The sequence below is a fragment of the Danio rerio genome, chromosome 22, assembly GCF_049306965.1.
Source record: "Danio rerio strain Tuebingen ecotype United States chromosome 22, GRCz12tu, whole genome shotgun sequence".
Lineage (NCBI taxonomy): Eukaryota > Metazoa > Chordata > Actinopteri > Cypriniformes > Danionidae > Danio > Danio rerio.
The window spans coordinates 9,812,040-9,839,855 of record NC_133197.1 but is presented as its reverse complement, the minus strand read 5'-3'; the positions used below and the strand labels follow the sequence as shown (position 1 = coordinate 9,839,855).

Here is a 27,816-nt window from a genome sequence, read left to right as displayed (position 1 = left end):
AATGGCTATTTGAACTCATTGATGGAGAGATGCAGAACATGCACATTTATACAATTTAGGCCATTTTAACAAAGTTGTGTTTAAAGAGCTTTAATAAAACTTGAATTCTATATTGGTAATATTCAAATGCGGTTCTGAACTATTGATCAAATGTGTGTGTATGATAGACAGAGAGTTACGTTTATGACAACAAATGCATTATTACAATATATAGATGTTTAGCGATTGATGTTGCTTTAACGCCACATGACGCGGATCACACACCGGGCTATACGCCTGTGTTGTATTCGATCTAAAATTGCATCTTCGTCTTTAGCCTTTTGAATGTTTGTTTACGTTTTAGTTGTTAAATTAGCATTCACTACTACTACTTCTACTAGAACTACAACAACAACTACTACTACAACAACTACAACAGGGGTGGCCAACCCTGTTCCTGGAGAGCCACCTTCCTGCAGATTTCAGTTGCAACCCATATCAAACACACCTGAACCAATTAATTAGGAAATGAACACCACGTGATATTTACAGGCAGGTGTGTTTGTTATGGGTTGCAACTGAAATCTGCAGGAAGGTGGCTCTCCAGGAACAGGGTTATCCACCCCTGAACTACAACAGCTACTACAACAACAACAACAACAACTAGTACTGCTACAACTATTACAACAATAACAACAACAACAACAACTACTACTACTACTACTACTACAATTACTACAACTACTACTACAACTGCTACTATTACAACTACAACAACAACAACTACTACTACTACAACAACTATAAGTACAGCTACAAGTACTACAACAACAACAACTGTTACTACTACTACTACTACAATTACTACAACTACTACTACAACTGCTACTATTACAACTACAACAACAACTACTACTACTACAACAACTATAAGTACAGCTACAAGTACTACTACAACAACAACTGTTACTACTACTACTACTACTACTACAATTACTACAACTACTACTACTACTACTACAATTACTACAACTACTACTACTACTACTACTACAACTGCTACTACTACAACAACAACTACTACTACAACAACAACTATAAGTACTGCTACAAGTACTACAACAACAACAACAACAACTGCTACTACTACTACTACTACAACTACTACTGCTACTAAAACTACTACTACTACTACTACAACTACTACTACTACTACAACAACAACTATTACTACTACAGCTGCTACTGCTACAACTACAACAACTACTACTCATACTACTACTACAAAAACTGTTACTCCTACTCCTACTCCTACAGTTTCTACTACTACTACTACAACTGGTATTACTACTACTACTACTACTACTACTACTACTACTACAGCAACTTCTACAAGTACTATTGCTACAACAACAACATGACGAGGATCACACATCAGACAAGAATTATGTATTGACAACTTGAGCACATTTCATTTGCAAATATGAACATTTTTTGAATGTAATACTAGTGCAGATGGCGCTCTGTAGGAATTTGAACAGTGTCCTGACTGCCCAAAACATGCGACAATTAAAAAAAACGTTCGATCTCGAAACATTTTCTTGATTTTACGTTTTTTTGTGGTATCACTAAATCCAAGAGGGTCTGGATTATGATCTGGGTAAGATGAACAGAGACAGCAACCAATTGATTGATAACGGAAATGAGAGATTATGTCTATGATTGATGTCTGTTTGATTGAAATAAACAATGAGAAACGTTAATGCGCCATAGAGAGTTACAATCGAAGACATTTTACCACACCGTGCGACAAATATAGAAGGAAACAGAACATGTATGCTTTGAGAACTGACTGTTTGAGTGGAGATACTGAATGTGGAGGAGGAATGTATGGATTAAAGATGCACAAATCAGAAAAAACAAACTCTTGTGATGTAGCTGAGATAGTGAAGGGTGGTAAACTGATTTAAAACAGGACGTACCTGATCCAGGTAGAGGAGTAGGAGAGGACGGGCAGGTTGGAGGTGAACTCGCTCCAGAACCTGCTAGAAAAGGAGAAATACATGCTTTACTGTGTTACTTCACTATAATGTTACTGTATTTAGATATTTAACTCCTTAACAGGCATTTTAACTGTTCGGGTGACAGATCAGTTAAAATAAGACAGAATGACCGCTATAACCAGTCTAGTAATTATAGATTTCTGTTAGTTCTAGTTGAATGTTTGTGCTTATTTGTGTTGTCTTTTTTCGCTATAACGCAGTTCACTTTTTGAGGCCTCGCAGTTTTGCTAATATTTTTCGTGCAATTTAACATGCTTTTTTTTACAGCACATTGTGTTCTGCGTCCTGACTGGCTGTAGAGAATTGTCAGTCAATCTCCTCCAGGCTCCTGTACAGTACAGAATGAGTTCATCTTGCCAAATTTACAGAAATCTTTGATCGCTAGCAGTGTGACTCTGAAGTGCTGTACTGCATGTTTGCACGTTTTCTCCCCACAATGACGACAAAATGTTCTGCACCGTAAAGGCACCTGCGGTAGCACCCAAAAGGCAGAGAAAGATGCTAACCATCGCACAAAAAGTTGAACTTCTGGACATGCTAAAGGAAGGTAGAAGTAGGTAGGGACCATTATGGAGTAAATATATGAGGATCAAATGGTTTTGATGTTTGGTTTCATTCTATAATACTGGATTTATTTTTCTACGAAGGTTTAAACTTTGAGAGTGTAAAAACAAGAGAGAAAAGTGTAATAATTCCTGTCTGAGAAAAGTGTAAAAAATCTGCAGTGAGGGGTTTTACAGCCTTAAAACATCTATAATAATTGTAAAAAAAAAAAAAAAAAGTGGACTACTTCAAGTATTTCACCTACTGAGGGTTATTTTTAGAATGTAACTATTGCGAATAACGAGGAACCACTGTATATGTAAATGTGGGCCTAGGGTTCAAGATAAATTCCCCCATTGGGGACAATAAAGTGTATTAAGTTAATTAAGTTCAATTCAATTCATTTTTATTTGTATAGCGCTTTTACAATGTAGATTGTGTCAAAGCAGCTTCACATAAAAGATCAGAGCAAATTGAAAGTGCGGTCCAGTATTCAGTGATTCAAGTTCAGTTTAGCTCAGTTTAGCGTGATCTACTAATCACTACCGTGGGCCCAAACACTGAACAGCAAATCCATCGATGCGCAGCTCTACCGATCCCAAACCACGCAAGCTAGTGGCGACAGCGGAGAGGGAAAAAAAACTTCACCAACAATTAAGTTACTTTTGCTTTTTTTTAATACACATAATCACTAATAACAGGGACCTACCAGAGTTATTGTTATATTTGACAGAGAGATCCTCCTCAATTTCATAAGTTGACTGTCTTGATTTCTAAAAGAAAAAAGCTCACGTTTAGAGGAAATATAATGTGATCATTCGGTTATTATTGTTATGCAAGTGTAAATGTGGTGAAGTACCTTTCTGGCCAAGATCTTCCTCTTCCTCTTTTCTTCCTCTGAGCCATGGTGTGACTGCGCTCGGGTCAGTCGCTTATGCTGGTGGATCTGAAAAAAAAAAAGTAAATAAATAAAAGAGGATTCAGTCACAGAAAAAAACTTGAACAATTAAAAAAATGTATTTAAAAATTAAAAGAATTTTGAAGAAAAAAAGGATTTTCCTATAGTCCGAGTTGATGAAAAGTTTGACTGCTTCAGCCACAGTGTTCTTAACCACGCCTCTTTTACCGTTAGTTTGCTAAAAGGGAATGATGCGCAAAACAAAAGCCCCGCCCCCTACTCAATGTTCTCTTTTAGCTGGAAGTACATCAACATACTGTGGGCAACGCAGTGGCGCAGTAGGTAGTGCTGTCGCCTCACAGCAAGAAGGTCGCTGGTTCGATCCTCGGCTCAGTTGGCTTTCCTGTGTAGAGTTTGCATGTTCTCCTTGCACTCGCGTGGGTTTCCTCCAGATGCTCCGGTTTCCCCCACAGTCCAAAGACATGCAGTACAGGTGAATTGGGTGGGCTAAATTGTCCGTAGTGTATGAGTGTGTGTGTGTCCCCCACACGAAGGGCATCCGCTGTGTAAAAACGTGCTGGATAAGTTGGAGGTTCATTTGGCTGTGGCGACCCCGGATTAATAAAAAAGTGGTTTACACAGATTTTAATGCTTTACTGAAGGTAAAAAAATGTCAACAACATCTTGAATGACCTCAGTGTGAGTAAATAAACCAAATTTTCTAGTTTGAATGAATGTTCTTGATTGAAATGACAACATCAAGTGTGGTAATGTTTGTAATGCAAACATTTGTGGCAAAAAAAAAAAAAAAAAAGAAGTCACTGACCGTCCTCTGCTCCTCCACCAGACGCTTCTCCAAACCCTCTTTGGAGGATTTCAGAGCCTCCTTTAATTTAGAGCTGATCTACAGTTTGTAAAGAAGTGGAAATTAATCACTTGTAAAAATACAAACTGGTTTATTATTTGTTTGTATTTTACTTTAGGTCTGTTTTTTACCTTAAACTGGGGTTTTTCAGAGTTGAACAGCAGAACGTCATAGAATAACCTGACAGAACAAGAGTTTTAAACATTCACAATTACTGTAGTAAAGACTCCAGCACATGCTCTGTATTCACAAAAATCTAATTCTATTTAAAAACATTCTCTGTTTTTAAACTCGTGACTACAGTTGAAGATCAAATTATTTGCCCTCCTGTGAAAGTTTAAGTGCTGTTTAATGTAGAGAATCTCTATTCAATCATTTCTTTTTTCCCTGCAATAATACCAGTACATAATATTTTACTAGTTCTTTTGTAAGATACAAGTATTCATATTAAAGTGTAATTTAAAGGCTTAACTGGGTGAATTAGGCAAACTAAGCAGGTCATTGGACAATGGTTTGTTAAGTAGCCAACTGAGAAACAAAAAATCTGTTTAGCTAATAATTTTGACCACAATATTAGCAGTTTTTACAATTTTTAATATAGATTTTTTTTTTCAGCCAAGCTAAAAAAAAACACTTTCTCCAGAAGAAAATGTATTAGGAAATATTATAAAAATGTTCTTGCTCTGTTAAACAGTTTCAGCTTAAAAGGTTGAGGGCTAAAAAGTACAGTAGTCCTTAACTGTATTTCTTTTTTATTTCCTCAATTTCCTCATTTTAGGCAATCAACAAATTAACTAAATAAGTTAAACCAATCATTTTCTTCATAAAATATGTTACAAATGTAATCTATTTTAAAAAAACAATAACTTATTAAATTGTATTTTGTATGATGAAAATTACCTATATTTTCTATTCTGTACCACTGCAATCTGTCTCATGACTATTATGCCAGTGAAAATAAAAATGCCACAAAAATGGCAATAATAATAAAAAAAATAAAACGAAAATTAAAAATATAATAATAATAAAACTACAGAAAATAAGAAGATTTATTCATGAGTTCAAAAACTAACCACTGTCTTTTCAAAACTCAATGTAAAAACTGAAACTCTGTAAAAAGTTTTAATCATGTTTTAATTGTACTCTTCAACAACAACAAAACATTATCTGAAAATGATAAACTTCTTATATGTACACACACACACACACACACATATATATATATATATATATATATATATATATATATATATATATATATATATATATATATATATATATATATATATATATATATATAAATTAACTGGAAAAGAAGTCTGATTTTAAAAGAAAAGAAAAATTTTTTTTGACACACAAATCCATAGGCGTGAGTATTATAATATGGCCTACCCCAACCCTACCCCTAAACCCAACTCTCAAAAAGTTTAGATGTCAAAAGACACAGTTGACTATTATCTTTTTTAATTACAGGGACATGATTTACGTCCTTGCAAACCACCTTAATAGAATAAAACTATGTCATATCAATGACATTTTACAACTTGGTCCCTGTAAACCACATAAACCTGTTCACACACACACACACACAGAGGACTGAATGCAGTAACTCACGGTGTTTGCAGCAGTTGGGAAACGGTTGGCATTCCTGTTTTGCAAGCTTCAGTGGACAGAATGGACTGAAGAACAGAGACTGTGAAAAAACAGGAAACAAAACGGTTACGTATTACATAAAACCGCTAGCTTTGAACAAAATGACCAGTATGTGTTCAGGATATTACTTCAGCAGAGAGTCAAACTACAGCAGAAACCTCGGAAACAACAGCTGCACTTTTAAACGGCAACAAATGAAAGCATATAATTTAAACAGCTGCTTAAGTCTTATTTTTTTAATAATTATGTTTTAACCTTTAATGGATATGACAATGGCGAGGATTGACAGGAAATTGTGGGGAGCAGAGAGAAAGGAGGCATGAATCAGCAAAGAACCTCGAGCTGGGAATTGAACTCGGGTCACTGTGACCACTTCGGTGCTCTATGTTGCTATACACACTTAACCACTAGGTGACAGTTGTCTTACTGATTTTGACTTGTATAATATACTTCATTCTAGGACTGCAAAACATATCGCAAAATTATAGTTATCGCGATAAGAGGAATGACAAAAGTACACAATATACATATCGCAGACACACGTGATAAACTACACTGATTTCATGCATTGGTCGTTTCTCTAAATTTGACCAATCTGATGGGGCCATACTATCTTTATCCTCGCTTCCCCAGTAGTTGCTGTTCTGCTAATGGCAGGAGTGGCCCAAGACTAAACCCAGAGAAAAAATAAACACTAATGGCGGGAAAATGACAACAGCCAATCAGAGTCAGATAATATGCCGAGGTTTTCACTCAGTGTTTCCAAGACTAAGGGTAATTTCACACTAAGACTTTTGTTTCGGAACCTGTTTAGTTTGCCCAGTTAGCGCAGTTCGTTTGGCATGTAAATCCAGCAATCACGCTCAGATCCACACCAAAACAATCGCTCTGAGATCGCTTGAATAAGGTGGTCTCGGCTCGATTGTAACGAACTCTGCAGCGGATCGATTGTAGTGAGAAAGCGATACGATCCGACCCTGGTTATATCACAGTGTATTATGGATATGTAATAGGCATAGAGCTATATGAATATAGAATCATGAGTAGGGCGGGAGGTCATTCCGGACATCCTAAGTCTCCCGGAAGTTTCGTGAGTCTCCCGCAAATGCACAGAGACTCAAGGATGCCCACAAATAATAATAAAGAGTCTCCCTCCCGGTCCTCAAATACATTGCGCACCCTTCTCACCCCTCCCCACCGCATCCGTCCTTACTCTTCAGACACGTCGAGCACACCCTGTGAAACACCACCAAACCGCTACCATCCCCCTGACAGCTGAACGGGACTCTGCAAAATAAACCGTGAAACTCTGACCAATGTGAGGAGAGTTTACTCACATATGACTTGTTTTAGCCCTTTGGTCCGTTTAGAAACTTTGCCTTGTGAAAGCGAATCGCAAGAACAAGAACAAAGAGCAACAATGTAACAATTTTAATCCCTGTTTCAGGACAAATTAATCGATTCACAGGTGTGAAAGCACCCTAAATGTTTGCACCGACACAGTTTATTAGTCTATAATTAATTCGATCTGAAAAAATATTTTACCTGTTTATTTTAATACCATTAATTAAATACACGATTTAAAAACATAGCTAATAAAAATAGCAAGTATGAATAGCAAATGTTACATCGTAGGAACTATCAATATCGCAGTACTCAACAACAATGCCGCATATTGTTCTAGTATCGAGCAACCCTACTACACACATGCTTTTTACATTCAGTCAGTGCTAATAAATGCCTGTAAACTCTAATACATGCTCATATCTGACATATTTTGGCTAATTTGATTCTGCTTCCAGCTTAACTTCGTTTATCACTCTCTTTAAATACACCGTCTTTGCTAAATCATATTATTGTCCAGTGTTGTTGTTATGTTGTACGTTGTGATCTGGGTAGTCGTAATTGAGGAGTATTATAAGAGGAAGGGACTGACCGATGGATGAGAATGGAGCTGGAGGACACTGATCTACAGGAACAGCATCAGGCGGACGGCCATACGTCATTTCATACAGCAAGTGTCCAAACGAGTAAACGTCTATACTTTCTGTGGTCTGATGACAGAAAAAACAACAACATCACACATTTGAGATAGCGATACTGGAATTATTTACATCCTATAAACAACACATTTGAGTCTGTTTTAGATTTCATTTAACAAAAATAGAAGAACAGTTTTGTGGAATTGAACTTGGCAAATGATTTAAAACGCATCAGAATGTGTTCAATATATTGTTAAATAGGCGTATGTTACACTTTTGTGCTAGTGTGTATACTATGGAACACCTTTTGGTGTCAGATAATTAAACAGAAAGTATTTTTCTGAAGTTATATTAGCAAACATTTCAGGACTGAATTGTTAATAAAATATATTGTTGTGCTGATTCGTAAATCACTGGATATATAATGTTGAATATTTACATCTTATATAAATAATATATATTTATTTTGCTTGGAGTAATATTTATATTTTTTAAGATGAATTAATAAACTAATAACAAATATATATGTATATATTATTATATATATAATAATAATAATAATAATAATAATAAAAAAAAATATATATATATATATATATATATATATATATATATATATATATATATATATATATAATAAATTTTTTTTTAATTATGCTAAACATGTTAGGTAATAATAAACAATTAAATAATAATGATATAATAAATGTAATAACAAAAAATGGCATTAAAATACACCAATTTTCACAATATTTTAATGATATTATACTATTAATTGCTGCATAAAATTCTATATAATATAATAAGAAAAGTAAGTATTTTCTAATGATTTAAAAAAATAATTCACTTTTTATTACTTTTAATTTTTTTTTTACTTTTTTTTATTGTAAAAAAAAAACAACAACAAAAAAAGTGCTTGAAATTTAGCATGAAAATACACTTTTTAACATTTTAACTCTTCCCCCGTCCCTCCACCAAAGCATCCAGATTCAGTTTAACAGGTCGATGTATTGTTATACATGGGCTAATGCAAAGAAAAACATATACTGTATTTCGCATACAAAAACACACATATCCATATATCAATCAATTAACTAATAGCGTAAGAGGTATTTGCTCGTGTCATTGTATGGTTTTGTTCCAAAAATTGTATAAACAGATCCCAAATATAATGGTATTCCTTTAATTTGCCCTTTATACTGTAGGCCAGGGGTGTCAAACTCAATTCCTGGAGGGCCGAAGTCCTGCACAGTTTAGTTCCAACCCTGCTCCAACACACTTACCTGTAGGTTTCAAACAAGCCTGAAGGACTCAATTAGTGAGTGAGTGATCAGGTGTGTTTAATTAGGGTTGGAACTAAACTGTGCAGAGCTGCGGCCCTTTTGGAACTGAGTTTGACACCTGTGCTGTAGGTTATTCTTTCTAGTGTAATGTAATGTGTCAATTCTTTTAGCCAGTGATCAATCGATGGACTTTCTGTGTTCTTCCAATAGAGTGCTATCAAACGCCTTGCAATAACAAGACACATTTCAATCATTTTAGTTTTATAATCTGGTAATGTCAAACAGGAAATAAACCCAAAGCGGATATTTCAGGTGTAACTGGAATTGGTTTTAAAATAATTGACAAGATTAATGTTATTACATTTTGCCAGAAAATCTTAATCACCTCACATTCACAGATACAATGACAGAATGTTCCTTTATGTTTTTGCTATTTGAAACATATATCAGGGATGTTTGGGTTAAATTTGTTTAGTTTTTCAGGTGTGATATAGGTGCGCATTGCCCAGTTATATTGGATCATTTTAAATCTAGTATTAATTGACAAGTTCTGGGCTTTAACACATATTTGGCTCAATTCTTTTTGTATTTTCTTAATACAAAGATTTTTAAAAATACAATTGACATATTTATAATAAATAATATTTAATTTCATAGTTAGTTTAACTTTATTTTTGTAAATTCAACATAAAGACGTCTTACATTAATTTTCCTGAACTGCGTCACATAAGGCCTGTAGTATGACGGCAGTCCCAGTAATGAGTTCTCTACATCCAGCAGTTTACACGTGTTTTCCTCGATCAGGACATTGGACGCGTGAAGATGCCCATATGGAAAACCTTTGTCGTGGAGAAATTTTAATGCCTGGAATACAACAAAAGACAGATTTATGGATGTAATAAAATATATATGAGTCTGAGATAAAACAATAATAAGGACATCTGAAAATACACTACCATTCAAAACATTTTGTAGACACAGAGGCTGCCATTACATAATTAAAACAGTAAAATGTATAATATTTTGATATTTTATGACAATTACCCATAATTGTATTTTTCTATGTGAACATACTTTAACATATGATTTACTTCAGTGATTTAAAGCTGAATTATCAGCATCAACATGATCCTCCAGAAATCAGTATAATATCCTGGTTTAATGTTTAATAAATCGATTATTATCAAAATTGAATACTGTAGTGATGCATAATATTTTTAACTCTATAAATGTGTGTGTGTAATGAACATATACAGTATATGTGGAATGATATGCATGTATGTATATGTACAGTATATAGATATTTTGTTTAGTTTGTTTTCACTGGTCATCTGTTCATAAAAATCAATTCAAATAAACTTTAACAAACTGAAAAATAACCCTTTATTGAATGGTAATAGATAAAGGATATATCAATCGATGTAAAAAGCAGGACAAATATAATTATTCATGCAAATAAATAGGAAGGAAGAAAGTAGACGAATGACGATTCAATATGCAAATACTAAGATATCATGACTATCTGTTACAAGCTAACTGTGAATATCTATTTATGAAGGTGAGATAATTGGAGGTTTTAAGTAATTCTACTATTACAATATATAATACTTATGTTTAATAGTAATAAACCACTTCTAAGGCTTTTTTACACCTAAAAAAAAAAAAAAAAAAAAAAAAAAAAAGTATATCAGGGTAGTTTGATATACAATCAAAGGTTTTGAGGTTTTTGTCTACAAATAAGCGATCAAATCAAGACAGAATCTTTATAAGTGGGTCACGTTGACTGATTTTATAAACTGGTTATTTATACAGACCTCCAGAATCTGTCTCCCAAACGTGCGGATCTGCTGCAGCTCCAAACCCTGGATCTTCTTGGGATTGCAGTACTTCCTCAGAAAGGGCTCTTTGGGCTTCACCTGAAGGAGTGACACAATTCAAGTACATTAAAGAAATCATGAACGGAGACAAACAGAAAATCACTGTACTATAAATACATTTCAGAGCTCAAACCTTCAGAACTAAACTAAGCTAAACTCCACTTTCACCGAAGATCAACGCCTAAAGCCTGATTTATACTTCTGCGTCAAGTGACCGGCGTAACCCACGGCGCACGTCAGAGGTGCACGAGGTGCACGTCAGCGACGCAGACGGCCACGGCGAAGGGCTATGCGTCAGCGCCGTAGCATACGTTTGTTTGACGCAGAAGTATAAATCAGCCTTAACTCTACATTAGCTATGCTTCCATCTAAAGATGTGAATTATATTTATGCACAAACTAGATGTCTTAAACTAGTGATGTGACGTCGTGTACTGAGACTTCGAAGCAAGTATCAAAAAATTATACATCCCACAGTCAAGCAGTGTATCAGAGCTTGATTCGTTTAGCCGTAATCACGAGATAAGTGTCGTCCGAAGCTTTATTTTCACCCATACCCACGTAACTGCTTCGAATTTTTATTCAAAGGTTTAAACACTGTCGTGGGTTAGTAAAGTGTATAGCGAGAGATCAGGCGTCGATTACATACATTTCTGCTGTTTTAAAGCACAGCACAAGTCCCACGCACCAGTAATCCAACTAAAACACAATAGTAATTTATAGTAAAAAGCTTTTGAACCATACTAAAGTGTATTAGTGTATTATTTACAACAAAATTTATAGAAGGCCAATGAATATTGTAGTGTAGTGCCACATTTTATAGCTTAAAATTAACTTAAACATTACAAAATAACTATTTGATTTCATTATTAAATATGTCATATTAAAATGATATTAGTACTGGCATTTCCTGTTTACTGTGATTGAACAGACAAATTTGGACTGTGCAAAAACAGCCTTACTGTTAAATTACAGACATAACTCTCGCTTAAATTTCCAACCGCTGCGCGTCAACTAGGACGACGTTCTCAGTTGTATAAAGCAAACAGTCACGCAAATGTAAACGTAACGATGATTAGAGTTATAATAACCAGCTCGCACCTGCCTCTCATCTGCGACTCGTACTGTATCAGAGTACAAAACTGTTAGCTCTCTTTGTGTGAACACTTTAAAATATCCGCATAGTTGTCCAAATTAACGTCTTGCGAGCGTTTTATAACTGTCGCTTGTCTGAAAACAACAATATTGTCCAGCTACAAACCAAACCACCTTCAGATCAATGGGTTTCGACAGATTTAGAGTGTTTTTACAGTATTTTACATTTAGGGTTAGGTTGTTTATTTTAATGGAAATAGATCATATATCATAGATCCTGTCAGGTTCCTTTACTGAAGAAAAGGCCCAAATACTCTGCAGCTGTAAGGAGTAACTGAAGTAAAGAATTGCGGAGCTTTGAACCTGTCTGTTTTTTAAATATTTCCCAAATTATGTTAAACAGAGCAAGGAAATTTTCATAGTATGTCTGATCGTATTTTTTCTTCTGGAGAGAGTCTTATTTGTTTTATTTCGGCTAGAATAAAAGCAGTTATTAATTTTTAAAGTCAAAATTATTAGGCCCTTTAAGCAATTTTTTTTCGACAGTCTACAAAACAAACCATCGTAATACAATAACTTGTCTAATTACCCTAACCTGCCTAGTTAACCTATTTAACCTATTAAGTCTTTAAATGTCACTTTAAGCTGTATAGAAGTGTCTTGAAAAATATCTAGCCAAATATTATGTACTGTCATCCTGGCAACTATAAAATAAATCAGTTATTAGGAGGAGTTATTAAAACTATTATGTTTAGAAATATTCTGAAAAAAATCTCTCCGTTAAAAAGAAATTGGGGAAAAAATAAACAGGGGGTGTAATAATTCAGGGGGGCTAATAATTCTGATTTCAACTGTATATATATATATATATATATATATATATATATATATATATATATATATATATATATATATATATATATATATATATATATATATATATATGACATCAACTGTACAGAAAAACAAGAGAATAATAAAATGTATTGCTATTAAATAAAGCTTTAAAATAAGCATTTTCTCTAGACTATCAGTTTGGGCCTTAAACATTTTTTTAGAGAAAAAGGTGGGCCTCGAAGTGAAATAGGTTGAGAACCCCTGGTATAGTGTGTAATTGAGGCCAGCTGGCGAGTGCAGCCTGAAACCCTCACTCCCATAACTTCCTCCTTAGAGCTCCTTAGAGCATCTCCCATGTAGGAATCACCGGTCAATCGCCGCTCAGAACGAGTAGGAGGGTATAATTGGAATATTATAAACGTAAATACATTTGAATACCTTGGATTTTACTACAGTCATGGGTGTGGTAATGTAAATTACCTTTATTTGTAAAACACACAACAATAAGCGAGTAATTTGTTGTATTACTACATTGTTGTATTACTACATGAATGAGTTGGTCAGTTGTGAACGTTTGACATTTTTGCAACACAGTGCTTTCCCACACTTAAAGCAGCAGAGGTCTTCATCGAGCGCTGATTTGGAAAGCTTGGAGTAACGAACCTTTTTCTAATACAATTAAGTTTAACTGTTCACTGCTGCAGAAAGTTTCATATCACTATCATCACTACATAAAACTTCTGTGAATAAAGCACCAAATAAAGCATTAAGTCAAAGAGAACAGATTCGTCACTTTCTGATAAAATGGCGGCAACTATCAATAAAAGGAGTAAAATTTGCTGCAGTAGGGGAGCCACTTTTTTATATAATAAATTATTTGTGCCTCAAAAGTCAAGAACACCAAGAAGTGGTATTTTGGTTTTTGGAGGCGTAAGAAACTCTTAAGACAGTTCTGGAGATAATAATACTGTACCACTTTGATGACAGACTTTGGCTGAGGGATTTTAGAATGACCAAAACAGCATTTCAGATGATTTACAATGCGGCCGCTCCACTGGTTTGTCCATTAATGCAATCCATGGAGTTTATTTTTGTTATTACATGATCTATTGAAACAGATGCTTATTTATTCAGTAAACGTGTTCATGGCAGTTTGTGTGCATTTTTCTTTTGAGTTAAAAAGTTTATCCAACACATTTATGTGAATAACTTTTTTTAAAATTGTACGCACATCTTATATTAAAGGTCCAATGAAATTAAAATAGCATTTGTTTTTTATGTTAATATCAGTACATTAGGTTAAAGGATATCTACAAGCTAATGTGCTCCAAAACAGTGACAAATTTTATAGTTTTAAATATAATCCTGATATAAACATTCAAAGGTTACAGTTTGCACCTAAATGGATCAACATTTTTTTTCCACATCACCTCATATTTCAGCTTCTCATCAAATCTTGACCAATCAAATGCTCTCTAGTATCTGACATGTCCCTTCAAGACACTTCTCCTTTGCTTTTTATTTGATTCTAACAGGCAGAGAGGTGATAAAACGAAACACTAGTGGCAGTTTTATAAAAAGGGCAGAGCTACACTATGTCCCACCCTCACTTCATGTTTCAGTTGAGATTGCGTCAAACATCTAATAAAAAAATGCACATTTCAATGCACTTCATGGGGCCTTTAAGCATTTTTATCCAATCTTCCAAAATGCATATAGACATACAGGGTTCAACGCTAAGGATTTTTTCTACTGGCCCAATCGGACCAGTGGTTCAGATTTTTACTTGCCCTGCCAATATTTTCATTGGTCCCACCAAAAAAAGTTAATAGCTATTTCTTAGCCACGAAAAAAAAAAAAATGTGTCAAAATGTTTGTAATATAGAATTTAAATATTTAAAACATTTTAATAAATGTGCAATGAGCAAAATTCAAAGTGTTTTGAAACAAAAGAGGGCTAAAGGCCTGCCAAACTGACGGCAAACTGTACAAAAGATCACTTAATTTTTTCTTGTTGTGGTGTACCCTCGTATATGTCTGCTTCCGTTAGAAACAAACGTTTTCCTTTAGCATCATCATTTGATGTTACCGCCATGTTGCTGTCTCTTCGCTGTACTAATAATGTGCTCACAACATCCAATCAGATAAGAAGAACCGAGAAGGTAGCATTTGAAGGCTTGAAAATACAAACGGTTTCTCAATTCTAAATCTGTATTTGCACGCAATTGACAAATAGTCGCAGGCAAATTAAACTTTAGTAACAAGGCACCAGTGGCCCGATCGGGCCAGTAAGGATCCTGTCTACTGTCCCGAGCATCTCACACGCTGGCAGTCCTTATTGTTGAGCCCTGCACATAGCTATTGCTAATTCACGTTATGACTTTTTTTAAAACGTCTGATATTAAATACATTTGATGTGTCAAATAAAAAGAGCCAAACCTTGCAAATGTGATCCCTTAGTGTTCCTTTCTCGCTGAAAACCCGGATAATAAGTGCAGAGGATTCACTGGTAGTGGCGAAACTGACAGGAGAGATGTTTGAATGCTATGAAAAAACATACAAGACAGTGTAAAGTTAGAGTTTTTGTTTAGTTTAAGACATTGTCAGGGTGCTGCTCAGACATTCTGCTTGGTTAATAGGTGACTGTTTCATAAGCGTGTCGATTTGAATGCTTTCCCATGAGGCCGATGGTGAGATGTGGGTCATGTTTTCCAAATGAATGTGAATCTCAGCTGGTTTGCTTTAATCTGCTGATCTGGAATGCAGACGTCACGATCAGATGTCCTCCGACTGACTGAAGATCAGCCTTGAAGAACCATTTTATACACGCATATGCGGAACAGCATGTCTAACACCAAGTTTTAAAGTGATAGTTCACCAAAAACGAATAGGTTTCTCATCATTTAGTCTTCTTCAAGTGCTTACAAACCTTTAAAAGTTCCTTTCTTCTATTAAACACAAAAGAAGATATTTCGAAGAATGCTGGAAACTATAGTATAGTACCAAAGTACACGGAAGTCAATGATTACAGGTTTTCAGCTTTCTAAACACAAGTTTGGAACAAGTAAAAGGAGATTAAAGGGTGACAAAATTCTGATAACATCTCTGATAACTGTAATGAAGCTAAAATAAAATAAAATACAGAAGCAAAATCGATTTGGCAACTCATTGAAATAAATTTAATTAAGAAAATTAGTAAATAAACTAATAAAAGTGACAAAAACAAATAAAATGTCTAAAGGGAAATAAATAAATAAATAAACAAATAATTAAATAAATAAAACTTAAACGAAAGCTGAAATACAAATAAAAATAAATAAATAACATGTCTGGAAATAAAAGCTGCTGAAATAAAACAAGCAAACAAAACAAATAATAATGATTTGACTAAAATAAAAATAAAAAAATTTTTTTTTACTAAAATAATGAAACCTGAATAGTAAAAGGCTTTGATCTCTACGCTGGGCTTTGTAGTGATGCGTTTAATTTGCAGAACGGCTGCAGAAGTTTAAAAACAAGAGCACATGACAGCAGTCGCACACAAAACATCCAAACATTAGGCTCCGTAACAAAACCCAAACAACACAAGCTCTTTCAGCTTATTTGTGACCGTGAGTTGGCTCTCCTTAAAGGGATAATTCACCCAAAAATGAAAATTTCCTGTTGATTTACTCAGCCGTAGGTCATCCAAGATGTAGGTGCCTTTCTTTTTTTAAAGAGAACATTAACATTATGAGCTGAATCTGTGGTCCTTGGAGATTCTTATAATGGCAGTGAATAGTTACAGTCTTTTAGAATAAAATTTAACACATAAACAAGTCCAAATCAATAGCCATGGCTCCTGATGACACACTGAAGCAAAACTAGCAGCTCGTGTGAGAAATTGAACATTATTTGCTTTAATTATAACATTTATTTGTTTATTATTAGCTTTAATCAACAGCCTGATCAAACAGATCTCAGCGCATGTGCAAATGTAGTCCAATTATAGTTCTGTCACTTTAATGATGAATGCTCAAGAGCGCATGCTTGAACGGGATGTCAGGTGATAAGATATTGGTGATTGTCACCAACCCTTGCGATTTCGTCATCAAAATGACAGAACTACAGTCAGACTACATTCGCACATGTGTTGATAACTGTGGATGGAAGTTAACAATATTGTAATAATGTTCAAATTTCTTAGGATCAATCATTTCGCTTCACAAGACCTCAATGTAAAATCAGGTGTATTTGCATAAAGTGAGGTTATTGGCTGATGTCCACATTGGCGCTTGAAATGTTACACATTTTTCAACTTCTGCCACTAACAGTGGGCCTAACGCAATTTGACGAAGCCACGATTCAGTTCAGCAACGATTGACAACATTCCATTCAAAGTAAATGAAAATTGTTAATACTGACGACCCGTGTGAATGAGCGGTTACTCGCCCTTTACCTTTTTCAAAACCTGTTGAATCCTGGTAGCCAGCAACCATTGACTTTCATAGTAATTTTTTTCTACTATGGAAATCAAAGCGTGCCAGCAACCAGCATTTTACAAAATATCTTCTTTTGTTCTCAACAAAAGTAAAGAACTCATAAAGTTAAAAAAAGGGTTTAATCTTAAGGTGAACTATTCCTTTTACAGCCATATCGTAAATAAATAATAGAAAATAATAAGATAACATAAAAATGATGTGTTAATACTAACTATTATAATTATTAAGAATTGATTTGCATCCTAAATGGTCATCAATATGTTTTAGTTCCTAAAAACCACCAGATTTCCCAGCAGCACCACAACAAAGTGCCAAAAACATTTCTGCAACCATATAACAACACTCTGGAAACCCTCCCCCACACATCATTTGAGGACTTACAGACAAAGTTGGCAGCAGCTTCATTGCAGACTGGAGATCTTTGTCGGACAGGAATTTATCTGGACCCAAATCAACCTAGAATGAGTAGAGAAACGGTACAAGGGTCATACAGCGCTAGGGCTAATTATAGAAACTGGAAACAAATGAGATTAGCAGGTTAGTTAAGCAGTCGAACAAAGTGGCCAACAACATATACTGCATCATGGTTGCATAATAATGGGAATCAAATGAGTCGAGGGTTAAAGTACTGGACTAACAGAGCAAAGGAACACAGAAAAGATTGAGGGCATCGAGATCAAACTTACCCAACTTAATACTTGTTTTTCTTTGGGCTGATCTTTGTCTTTGACTAAAAAGTACCTCTTTCGCAAACGCCAGCCTATGAAAGTAGAGAAAATTCACAAATAAGCACAATTTTAGCTTTAACTGTGCTGTAAAAGATTTCTGTAAATGAATCATTTTCTGCATTTTGTGATTCATGTTTTGTTTTCTTCGCTCATTTATGCTTTTAAATTGCATCATGGGGCCTTGATCTTTCCTCCAACAACTACTTTTATTGACATTTTTAATAGTTTTAAGTGATTAAGTGACTCATCGTCTGTATTGGTGTTGTAAATTATGGTCCAAAAACCTAGTAAGAAATGACTTTTTCTGCTAAAAAAAACTTTTATATTTTTTCTAATACAGAACATTGTTTAACATGATCTATGAAAATGTGAGTAAAAGTCACTTTGTTGAACTGCAGTTACATTTTCAACATCAGAAGGTGACAGAGCAGAGATTAGGGTCCCAAAATGCAATTTATAACCATAAATTACCTGAAAAAACTCAACTCTATATCATGAAATACAGAAATAGGATTATTTATGTTTAATAATTATCATTATCAGATTTTTTTAACGGCGTGTCATTACCGTAATGCATAAAATAACATTTTTCTGTATTTCTTTTATATTTTAATTATTAATTATAACTTTTTAATTAACTAGTATAATATTATTGTATTTACTAATTAATTGCTTAATTAGTATGTTATTATATGGTATTATTTCTCTCTATATAATTTTCAATACAATATATTGTTTCAAACAACAAAAATGTCAATAAGTCACTTTGTTAAACTGCAGAGTTACATTTTCAATATCAAATGTTTACAGATCAGAGTTTAAGGTCCAGAAAATCCCAACTTTAACTATAAATGAACAGAAAATTAAGACAAAAATGTTAATGCAATGCATGAAATAACTATTCTTACTGTATTTTTTAAAATTATTATTATCATTATTATATTCAACTTTTAAAATAATTAGAATATATATAAGACAGATAATGATGGATGGATGGATGGATGGATGGATGGATGGATGATAGACGGATGGACAGATAGATATATAGATGGATGGATGGACAAATGGATGGACAGATAGATATACAGGTAGATTGACAGATAGATAGATAGATAGATAGATAGACGGATAGATGGATGGATGGATGGATGGATGATGGATGGATGGATGGATGGATGGATGGATGGATGGACGGACAGATGGATGGACAGATAGATAGATAGATAGATAAAGACAGATAGATGGATGGACTGACGGATGAATGAATGGATGGATAGATAGACAGATGGAAAAATAGATGGATGGATGGATGGACGGATGGATGGACAGATAGATGGACAAACAGACAGACAGACAGACAGACAGACAGACAGAGAGATAGAGAGATAGAGAGATAGATATCTATACTATGCATATCTGTATTCATTTGAATTAATATGTGGTTTAAGCTCTTTGTATATATAAAATTAAATAATACTGAAATATTAGTTTTTTAGTTTTTTTTTTTTTTTAAGCAGAACTATACTTGTGAGTTTGTGGTTAGATAACCTGTGTATGTTCTTGAAATTTGAAGCAGCGAGGGTAAATGTTTTGTAAACATTGTTATTTATCCTCACTAAAGCAGCAGAGCCAGTTTTTTACTAATGCGTCTCGACTGTGTTTTTACAGTCAATGGACACCATGAAAATGTCAAGAAGTGTCTGTGTAACCAGCAGTCTCTGATGCAGGGGTGTGAATATAAACAATGTGTCATCAGGAGAAACAGAACAATAAAACTTCAATTAATCATTAACATTAAATATTGCGATGCCATTGACTAGATATAACTTTCAGGATTAGCATAAAAGCCCTTAGAATACATCAGGGAAAAAACTAATAATATATGTTTATTAATTAATATAATATAAAATACATGATGAATTGTGATATAATAAAAAGTAATATAATAAAATACAATTTATAATATAATACATCATATCATTTCAGAGAAATTTGTTCATTTGTATGTTGACATTTTGTTGAAAATATCTGCTTTAAATGATCATTACTATAAAAGAAGTTACTTTAAATGGAATAAGTAAACGAGAAAATGAGAATAACAACAAAGTTTGGATATATTTCCAAATATATCCATATATTAAAAAAGGACGATCTTTTACTTGCACAAATGATAATGAGCTTTTATTACACTAATAATATAATATAGTATTAGTGAGTTAAAAAAATCTTTCTGCTTTAAATGATCATTACAATAATAATAATAAAAAAAGTTTCATTACTGTAATACAACTAAAAAAGTTAGGAAAAAACATGTTTTATTAACAAGTTATTAGTAATGTATGCTTTTACTATAATTACATAAATAATATTTCAGGATTTCATAAATAATATTTCAGTCTTTTGTATGTTGTATATATGTTTTGTAAATCTGTTTTAAATTATCATTTCCATAACAATAAACTCTTATTACCATAATACATAACAAAAAAGTTAGGAAAAATATGCTTTATTTATAAATTATTAAAAATAATAATAATAATAATAATATCAATAATAATAGATGCTTTTATAATAATTACATTGATCATATTTAAGGGGACAATTGTTTTGCATGTCGATATTTTTGGTAAACTATTTGTATATTTTTCAGCTTTATTATTTAAAAAAAATTTAATTTTTTAAAATGTTTAATTTATTATTTTTAATTGTCATTACCATAACAAAAGTCCCATTACCCGTAATACAGAAAAAAACATTGTTTGGATAAAAATGCTTTACTAAAAAAAAAAAAAAAACTGTTAATTTTTCCTTTTACATTGCGTACATATAATATAATATAATATAATATAATATAATATAATATAATATAATATAATATAATATAATATAATATAATATAATATAATATAATACAGGGGTCACCAATTTCGGTCCTGGAGAAACCTGTGTCCCTGCAGGGTTTAGCTTTAACTTGCCTCAACACACCAGCCTGGGTGTTTCCTGGCCCTCCAGGGACAGTTTTGGTGACCACTTATATAATATAATAGTCAAGACTACACTGTTACTCACCAATGTCTTTTAACGGCTCAATAACTTCCCATTTTGGATCAGATCTGAAGAACATGGACACCTGCTGTAAAGCTATTTCTGAAAAATACAGTATGGAGAAATGTCAAGCTTTTAATGAACAAAATAATCCGTTTTCTTTTTCTAGTGTTAAATCATGCCCTGATTGCATTACCTGTGTAGTTTGCTGAATAATTATTAGTGTCGAGAAACTTTTTGACCAGCTCACAGCTGCACAGGATGTGATGTTGTGTGATGTAGTTCAGGTAGGCCTGAAGACCCTTCTGTCGCTCGGCTATAAACTCACGGTCCATGTTTCCTAACAGCTTCTTTGGAGGAAGTGGCAGGTTTAGACCTGATATCTGTGAATGCAGAGACATTGACTTACAGTTACTTTTTCAGTGATGACAAGCATGCTGTAACTTAAGAATATTTGAGGAAAATGAAATCTTTTTTATGACAATATTTTTGGTGAAAATGATAAAAGATATTTCTGCTTTACATTATCATTATCATAAGAATAAAAATAATTAGGGTGATTTAAAAAAAAAATCTTTAAATGGTCATTACCGTAACATTAAAAAAAAATCACATTACTGTAATACAGCAAAAGAAGGATAAATTAAAACATGTGCTTAGAAATTTGGTTAAACATACTTTTAAGTTACATACTTAAATGTACTCAAGTTTACGTAACAGTATCCCTACTATGAACACAAATTTTGTTTTTTGGTAAATTTAAAAATAAATATATTTCTTTTTTAAATTATCATTACTACAACAATAAAACATTAACAATAAAAATAGGGTAAATAATTAAAAATATCTCTGCTTTAAACTTTACCATAACATTTTTAATGCAGCAAAAAAAAAAAAAAAGGCGAAATTGATTAATATGCTTAAAAATTTGGATAAACATGCTTTATTAAAAGAATAATATTGCATATTATATATTTATGTTTTAAATTATTATTACCATAACAATAAAAAAGTCCTTATTGTGAAAAAAAAATGGTTTGGATAAACAGGCTTAAATAAATAATAATGTATGTTTTTTTATTAGAGATATTGTAAATATGATTATATTATGATAATATAATATGATATAATATATAAAATGAGGGAAATTAAATGCTTAGCGTGTCGAAATTTTGGGTGAAATAATTAGTATATATTTCTGCTTTAAATTATCATTACCATAAAAATAAATAAGTCCTTACTGTAATACAACAAAAAATATTTAAAAATTGGATAAAGATGCTCTATTAGTGAAATAAAGCATATTCTGTTTTATTCATGTGAATGCAGAGACATTGACCCACAGTAACTCTTTCACTGAAGAGTAAAAGCTTTCTGAAGGATGTGAGTTTTTAAGATTCAGCAACAGTGAATCATGTCGCAGCATTACTTATAAATGATGTGGAAACACTAATACGGGAACGGATGTTTTTTCCCAACACAGGCTTGTTCAAACAGAGCACTCACCAGTAAACTGTTATTCAGCATGTCGAAGTCACTGTATCTGCGGATGACCTGAGAGAAATACAAATCAAACCCAAAAATCAGTCATTCTGACAACAGGATAGAAGGAATAACATTTAAACAGACAGAGAAACAAGATAGATGGAAAGATAGTTAAACAGTTAGAGATAGTGACAACATGAGATAAAACACAATAATTAATTAGACATACAGACATGGAATGAGTGTTAGGTCATAGAGACAAAGACAGACAGATAGAGTAACAGGATGACAGAAAGACAGACAGAGAAAGGGACAGAATGAGGAGGAAAGTTATCAAGACAATCAGAGTGAATGACAGAATAAAAAAGACAGACTGATGGACAGAGCGACAGAACAAAGGGAGACCGAATGATTAAGACAGACAGACAGATTGAGAGCGACAGAATGAGACAGACAGATAAAAAGAGCCAGAAACTGAGAGAGTCAAATGGATTGAGACACAAATATTAAAGTAGAGAGATAGATAGAGCGGCAAAATGAAAGAATGACAGAATAAAATAAGACAGTAGGACAGAGCAACAGAACAAAGAAAGACAGAATGAGTAAAACAAAGATTGATGAAGAGACAGGATTATACAATGAGAAAGACAGATTATAAAGCAACAGAACAAAAGTGACACGGAATGAGTAAGACAGGCAGACAGAGCGACAGAGCGGCAGATGGATAGAGCGACAGATCGGCAGATGAATAGAGCAACAGAGCAGCAGATGGACAGAGCGGCAGATGGATAGAGCGACAGAGCGGCAAATGGATAGAGCAACAGAGCAGTAGATGGACAGAGTGACAGAGCGGCAGATGGATAGAGCAGCAGATCAGCAGATGAATAGAGCGACAGAGCGTCAGATGGGTAGAGCGACAGATCGGCAGATGGATAGAGCGACAGAGCAGTAGATGGATAGAGTGACAGAGCGGCAGATGGATAGAGCGACAGATCGGCAGATGAATAGAGCGACAGAGCGGCAGATGGGTAGAGCGACAGAGCGGCAGATGGATAGAGCGACAGAGCAGTAGATGGATAGAGTGACAGAGCGGCAGATGGATAGGGCGACAGAACAGCAGATTGATAAAGCGACAGAATGATTAATGGCGCACTCACACTATGCTATCCGAACTGTGCCCAGGCCCGTTTCCCAGATAGTTTGAGAGGTGTGAGTGCGTGTTTATTAATCATTCTTACCGTTTAATGAACGCAAACTGCCTTAGATTATTAAAGAAGCAAACCCCTCACTGCACCACAGCTGCCGCCTTTAGCAAGCCTCCTAATTCCTGCAGCATGAGGACTTTATGATTGTTTATAAGACTCAAAAGTGGCTGATCTGTCCAGCAAAAAATTTAACTACGTGTCACAAATCCCAAAGGACTAAAAAGATATAAAGAAATCTCAGAGAGCGCTCCTTTTTTAAAATTTATTTTTGGCATTTTTGCTTTAATAAATAGGACAGTAATAAGGCAGGAAGCAAAGTTGGAGAGACAGAGGGAGGTAAGGTTGGGAAATGTCCTCGAGCCGGGATTCAAACTAGGAACACTCTGACTTGCACATTACTGCACCATATGTCAGCACGCTAACCACTAGGCTATTGCACCGACAACAAGAGCACTTCCTAAACTGAACAGCGCATCATCTATGATGCAAGCGTGCTCAGGCTCGAACGCAATGTGAGTGTGGGCCATCGGGAGAGACGGGAGGGGGGACAAGCGTGCTTTGGCCGGGTTAAGGCAACTGTACATAGTGTGAGTACGCCCTAAGAAAAATAGATAGAGTAACAGAATAAGAAAGACAGACAGATTGATAGACAGAATCATTAAGACAGACAGATGGATAGAGCGACGAGACGATTAACACAGACAGAGTGACAGAACCAAAGAATGAGAAAGAGACAGATTATAGTGGCAGAAAGACAGAATGAGAAAATTTATAGTGACAGAATGAAAGATGGATAGTGCGACAGACTGAGAGACAGACAGATGAAAGAGCAACTAAGAAAGACTGTCAAATGGATAGAGCGTCAGAATGAAAGATTGACTGAATAAAAAAGACAGATGGACAGTGCGACAAAACAAAAGGACACAGACTGAGTAAGACAGGCAGATAGAGTGATAGAACAGATGGATAAAACGACAGAACGATTAAGTCAGATGTATAGAGCGACAAACTAAGAGACAGACAGATGAATAAAGCAACAGAATGATTAGGACAAAGATGGATAGAGCGACAAACTGACAGATTGATAGAGAGACAGAATGATTAAGACAGACATACGGATAGAGCAACGAGACGATTAAGACAGACAGATGAAGTGACAGAACCAAAGAATGAGAAAGAGACTGATTACAGTGGCAGAAAGACAGAATGAGAAAGACAGGCTGCTCATAGCGCCAGAATGAAAAAGACATACAGATAGAAAGAGAGACAACTTGAGAAAAACAGACGGATTGAGAGCGACAAAACGACAGAAGGAGAAAGACTGATGGATAGAGCGACAGAATGTAAGAATGTGAAAAACAGATAAATGGATAGAGCAACAATATGAGAAAGAGACAGATAAGAGTGGAGGAACGACAGAATAATAAAGACAGACAGGTGGTGAATAGAGTGACAATGACAGACAGATCGATAAAGCGACAGAATGAGAGTGAAAGAGAGATTGTAGAGCAACGGAATGAAAGAGGTTTTAGAGTGACAGAAAGACAGAACAAGAGATAGACAGATCGCTAGAGCGACAGACTGAGAGACAGACAAATAAGAGTAGAAGAATGACAGAATGAGTAAGACAAACAGATGATGGCTAGAGCAACAGAATGACAGATTGATAGAGAGACGACAACAGAATAAGACAGACAGATTGCTAGAGACTGATAGAGCAACCAAACAATGGACAGACATTAACGAATTGTAGACAGAGAAACAGAATGATAGATAAACAGATAGACAGATTGATGGAATGATAGTTAGACAGACAGACTCACCGTCCAGCTATTGTCTGTGGAAACGCCCCTTTGGACTCGAATGATGTACTCCTGTTTACAGAGAGAAAAGACATGACGACTGATTACAATCTAGCAAATATACAATCAAAACCAACAACAAACACAATAAAAACCAAAAAACTGGTTCATCAGGTCTTCAGGCCAAAATCACCTCTAAAATCACCAGACTTGTCCAGCCTGACTAGCAGAAACCCGCCCAAACAAACACATCTTTGTTTTGTTTTTTCTTCTTCTTCACAATATTGCCCATTCAAAAGCCCAAAGTCGTGTTGTCACGCATTTGTGGTTTTCTACTGCCCAATTTGTGAAGCAAGACCGAATCGGGAAGTGGAAAGATTCTTCAAAACTCCTGCAAAAGCCTCAGACTGACCCTGACGTTTATGGCGGCTTCCTGAAGCTCAAACTTATTAATGTTTGACTCTCCTTCAAGATGTCACCTGATCGTTTCCACACGAGTAAAGCGAGAGCAAAGGCGTGTAATTTCCATCACGCACTACAACACCATTTCATCACTTCAGATGACATCCGTTGAAGGCTATTTTTGCACCTTGTGTTAGATGATGAACCCCCATTCTAACTTCAAGCTTATGAAATACCAATATTCATATAATCAATATTAACTGATGATTGTAGTCTATATGTTAATGATGTATTATCATTTTCTCATTTAAAGGGCTTTTTTATCTGAGAAACCAGTAATATGTTGTAAAGTTTACACAACACAGAACTGAAAGTGGTTTGCTAGACTGCACTTTCATATGAAATCATCACGAGTAGCGAACAGACGAATAAATGAGAAAGGAAACACTAGTATTTCTTGTGGCTTCGGTTTCACAGCACAGGAAATCTTTCAGCTCTAATGCAAATTAGCATTTCTCAATTCTGTCCGTAAAGCCAACCACACAAAACAGATCCAGACTGATCTAACGTCACATGAAACCTACAGCATAGACAGAATATTTGATTTAAAAACGGCTAATTTAAACCCAGATGCCTTTTATTAACAAAAACATCCCTTTGAACTGTCAAGCATGCTTTATTTAATTATCTTTCTAACTGCTAACTCTTTTGTTATAACTTCATTCCAAGTTTAAATGCTTATGAAATATTTAAACTGTACTGTTTATCACCCCAAAAAAGGATTTTAGAGGTTTAGAATATTTACATTTATGGTTCCACTGTTGACAACTGCAACACTTTAAGGTAAAGTTGGTTTTATATTAGGAAATTTGTTCATTTTTGAAAAGTGGCAAGGTAATCTATGAATATTCGGTCAGAAATCGGATGCAAGTATGACTTCAAAACAACATTAGCATATTTAATTAACTGTAAACAATGCTGTACTTTGATAGCCATATGATTTCTCTATTTCAATTACTTTTCTATATTTACATTAAGAAGGTGAAAGTCCAAATGTGCAAACATAAAACCAACTTTACCTCAGTATCTGCAACACCGCATTAAACAAAACGCGATTTTTTTACACATCAATTACGATTAATCTGATATAAATCGACCAATAATCGATAAATATTAACGTGGGACGTCTTAAAACGCAACATAATTCTGAAGACTTCCATTCAAACCTGATTTACAGTCAGTTAACGCGTATTTGTAATCGATCCAAAACCGAATCTCATCATAAGCACCGATCGGCGGGGCTCCGGTGACGGCTGTGTCTGTTTACCGTGTGCGACTGTAAACTCTGGCTGGCTTCGATCACGGCGCTCAACGGCACGGTGTCGTCCAGCGGCGGCTTCCTCCCGGACAACGGCTGCGGCTGCTGCTCCATGAACGCCATCCCGAATCAAAACAACAGCAAAACGGCCCCCCGGTTCGACAGGGCTCGGTAACCGAGAGCCCACCCCGGTCAGAAATGGGACGTGACGGTAAAGCGAGAGCGTCTGTGCTGCTTGTGACAACGTGGGAGAAACGAATCAGAAACTGCCAGTAA

At 34.6% G+C, this 27,816-nt stretch overlaps 1 protein-coding gene across 12 annotated transcripts in view; it reads right to left on the bottom strand.

The window, feature by feature from the left end:
- Positions 1-27,801, bottom strand: part of pxk (PX domain containing serine/threonine kinase) — a 32,887-nt gene extending 5,086 nt beyond the window's left edge. For 2 of the 12 annotated variants that reach the window (XR_012397398.1, XR_012397397.1), the window contains exons 1-17: positions 27,550-27,801; positions 25,842-25,892; positions 22,835-22,882; positions 21,525-21,711; positions 21,353-21,430; positions 18,242-18,315; positions 17,937-18,011; positions 15,514-15,618; positions 11,081-11,182; positions 9,969-10,130; positions 7,938-8,055; positions 5,963-6,041; positions 4,480-4,528; positions 4,310-4,387; positions 3,445-3,531; positions 3,268-3,358; positions 1,962-2,112 (exon numbers count right to left, since the gene is read on the bottom strand). Coding sequence is in view for 9 of the 12 variants with exons in the window: in XM_005173963.5 (XP_005174020.1) it covers positions 1,962-2,024; positions 3,295-3,358; positions 3,445-3,531; positions 4,310-4,387; positions 4,480-4,528; positions 5,963-6,041; positions 7,938-8,055; positions 9,969-10,130; positions 11,081-11,182; positions 15,514-15,618; positions 17,937-18,011; positions 18,242-18,315; positions 21,353-21,430; positions 21,525-21,711; positions 22,835-22,882; positions 25,842-25,892; positions 27,550-27,663 (1,534 nt within the window). In the remaining 3 variants the exon portion in view is untranslated. Of the gene's footprint in view, positions 1-1,961; positions 2,113-3,228; positions 3,359-3,444; positions 3,532-4,309; positions 4,388-4,479; positions 4,529-5,962; positions 6,042-7,937; positions 8,056-9,968; positions 10,131-11,080; positions 11,183-15,513; positions 15,619-17,936; positions 18,012-18,241; positions 18,316-21,352; positions 21,431-21,524; positions 21,712-22,834; positions 22,883-25,841; positions 25,893-26,013 lie in introns of all 12 variants that reach the window. The other 10 variants (XM_073936573.1, XM_073936571.1, XM_073936574.1 and 7 more) reach the window with 7 other exon arrangements.
- Between the last annotated feature and the right edge of the window lie 15 nt (positions 27,802-27,816).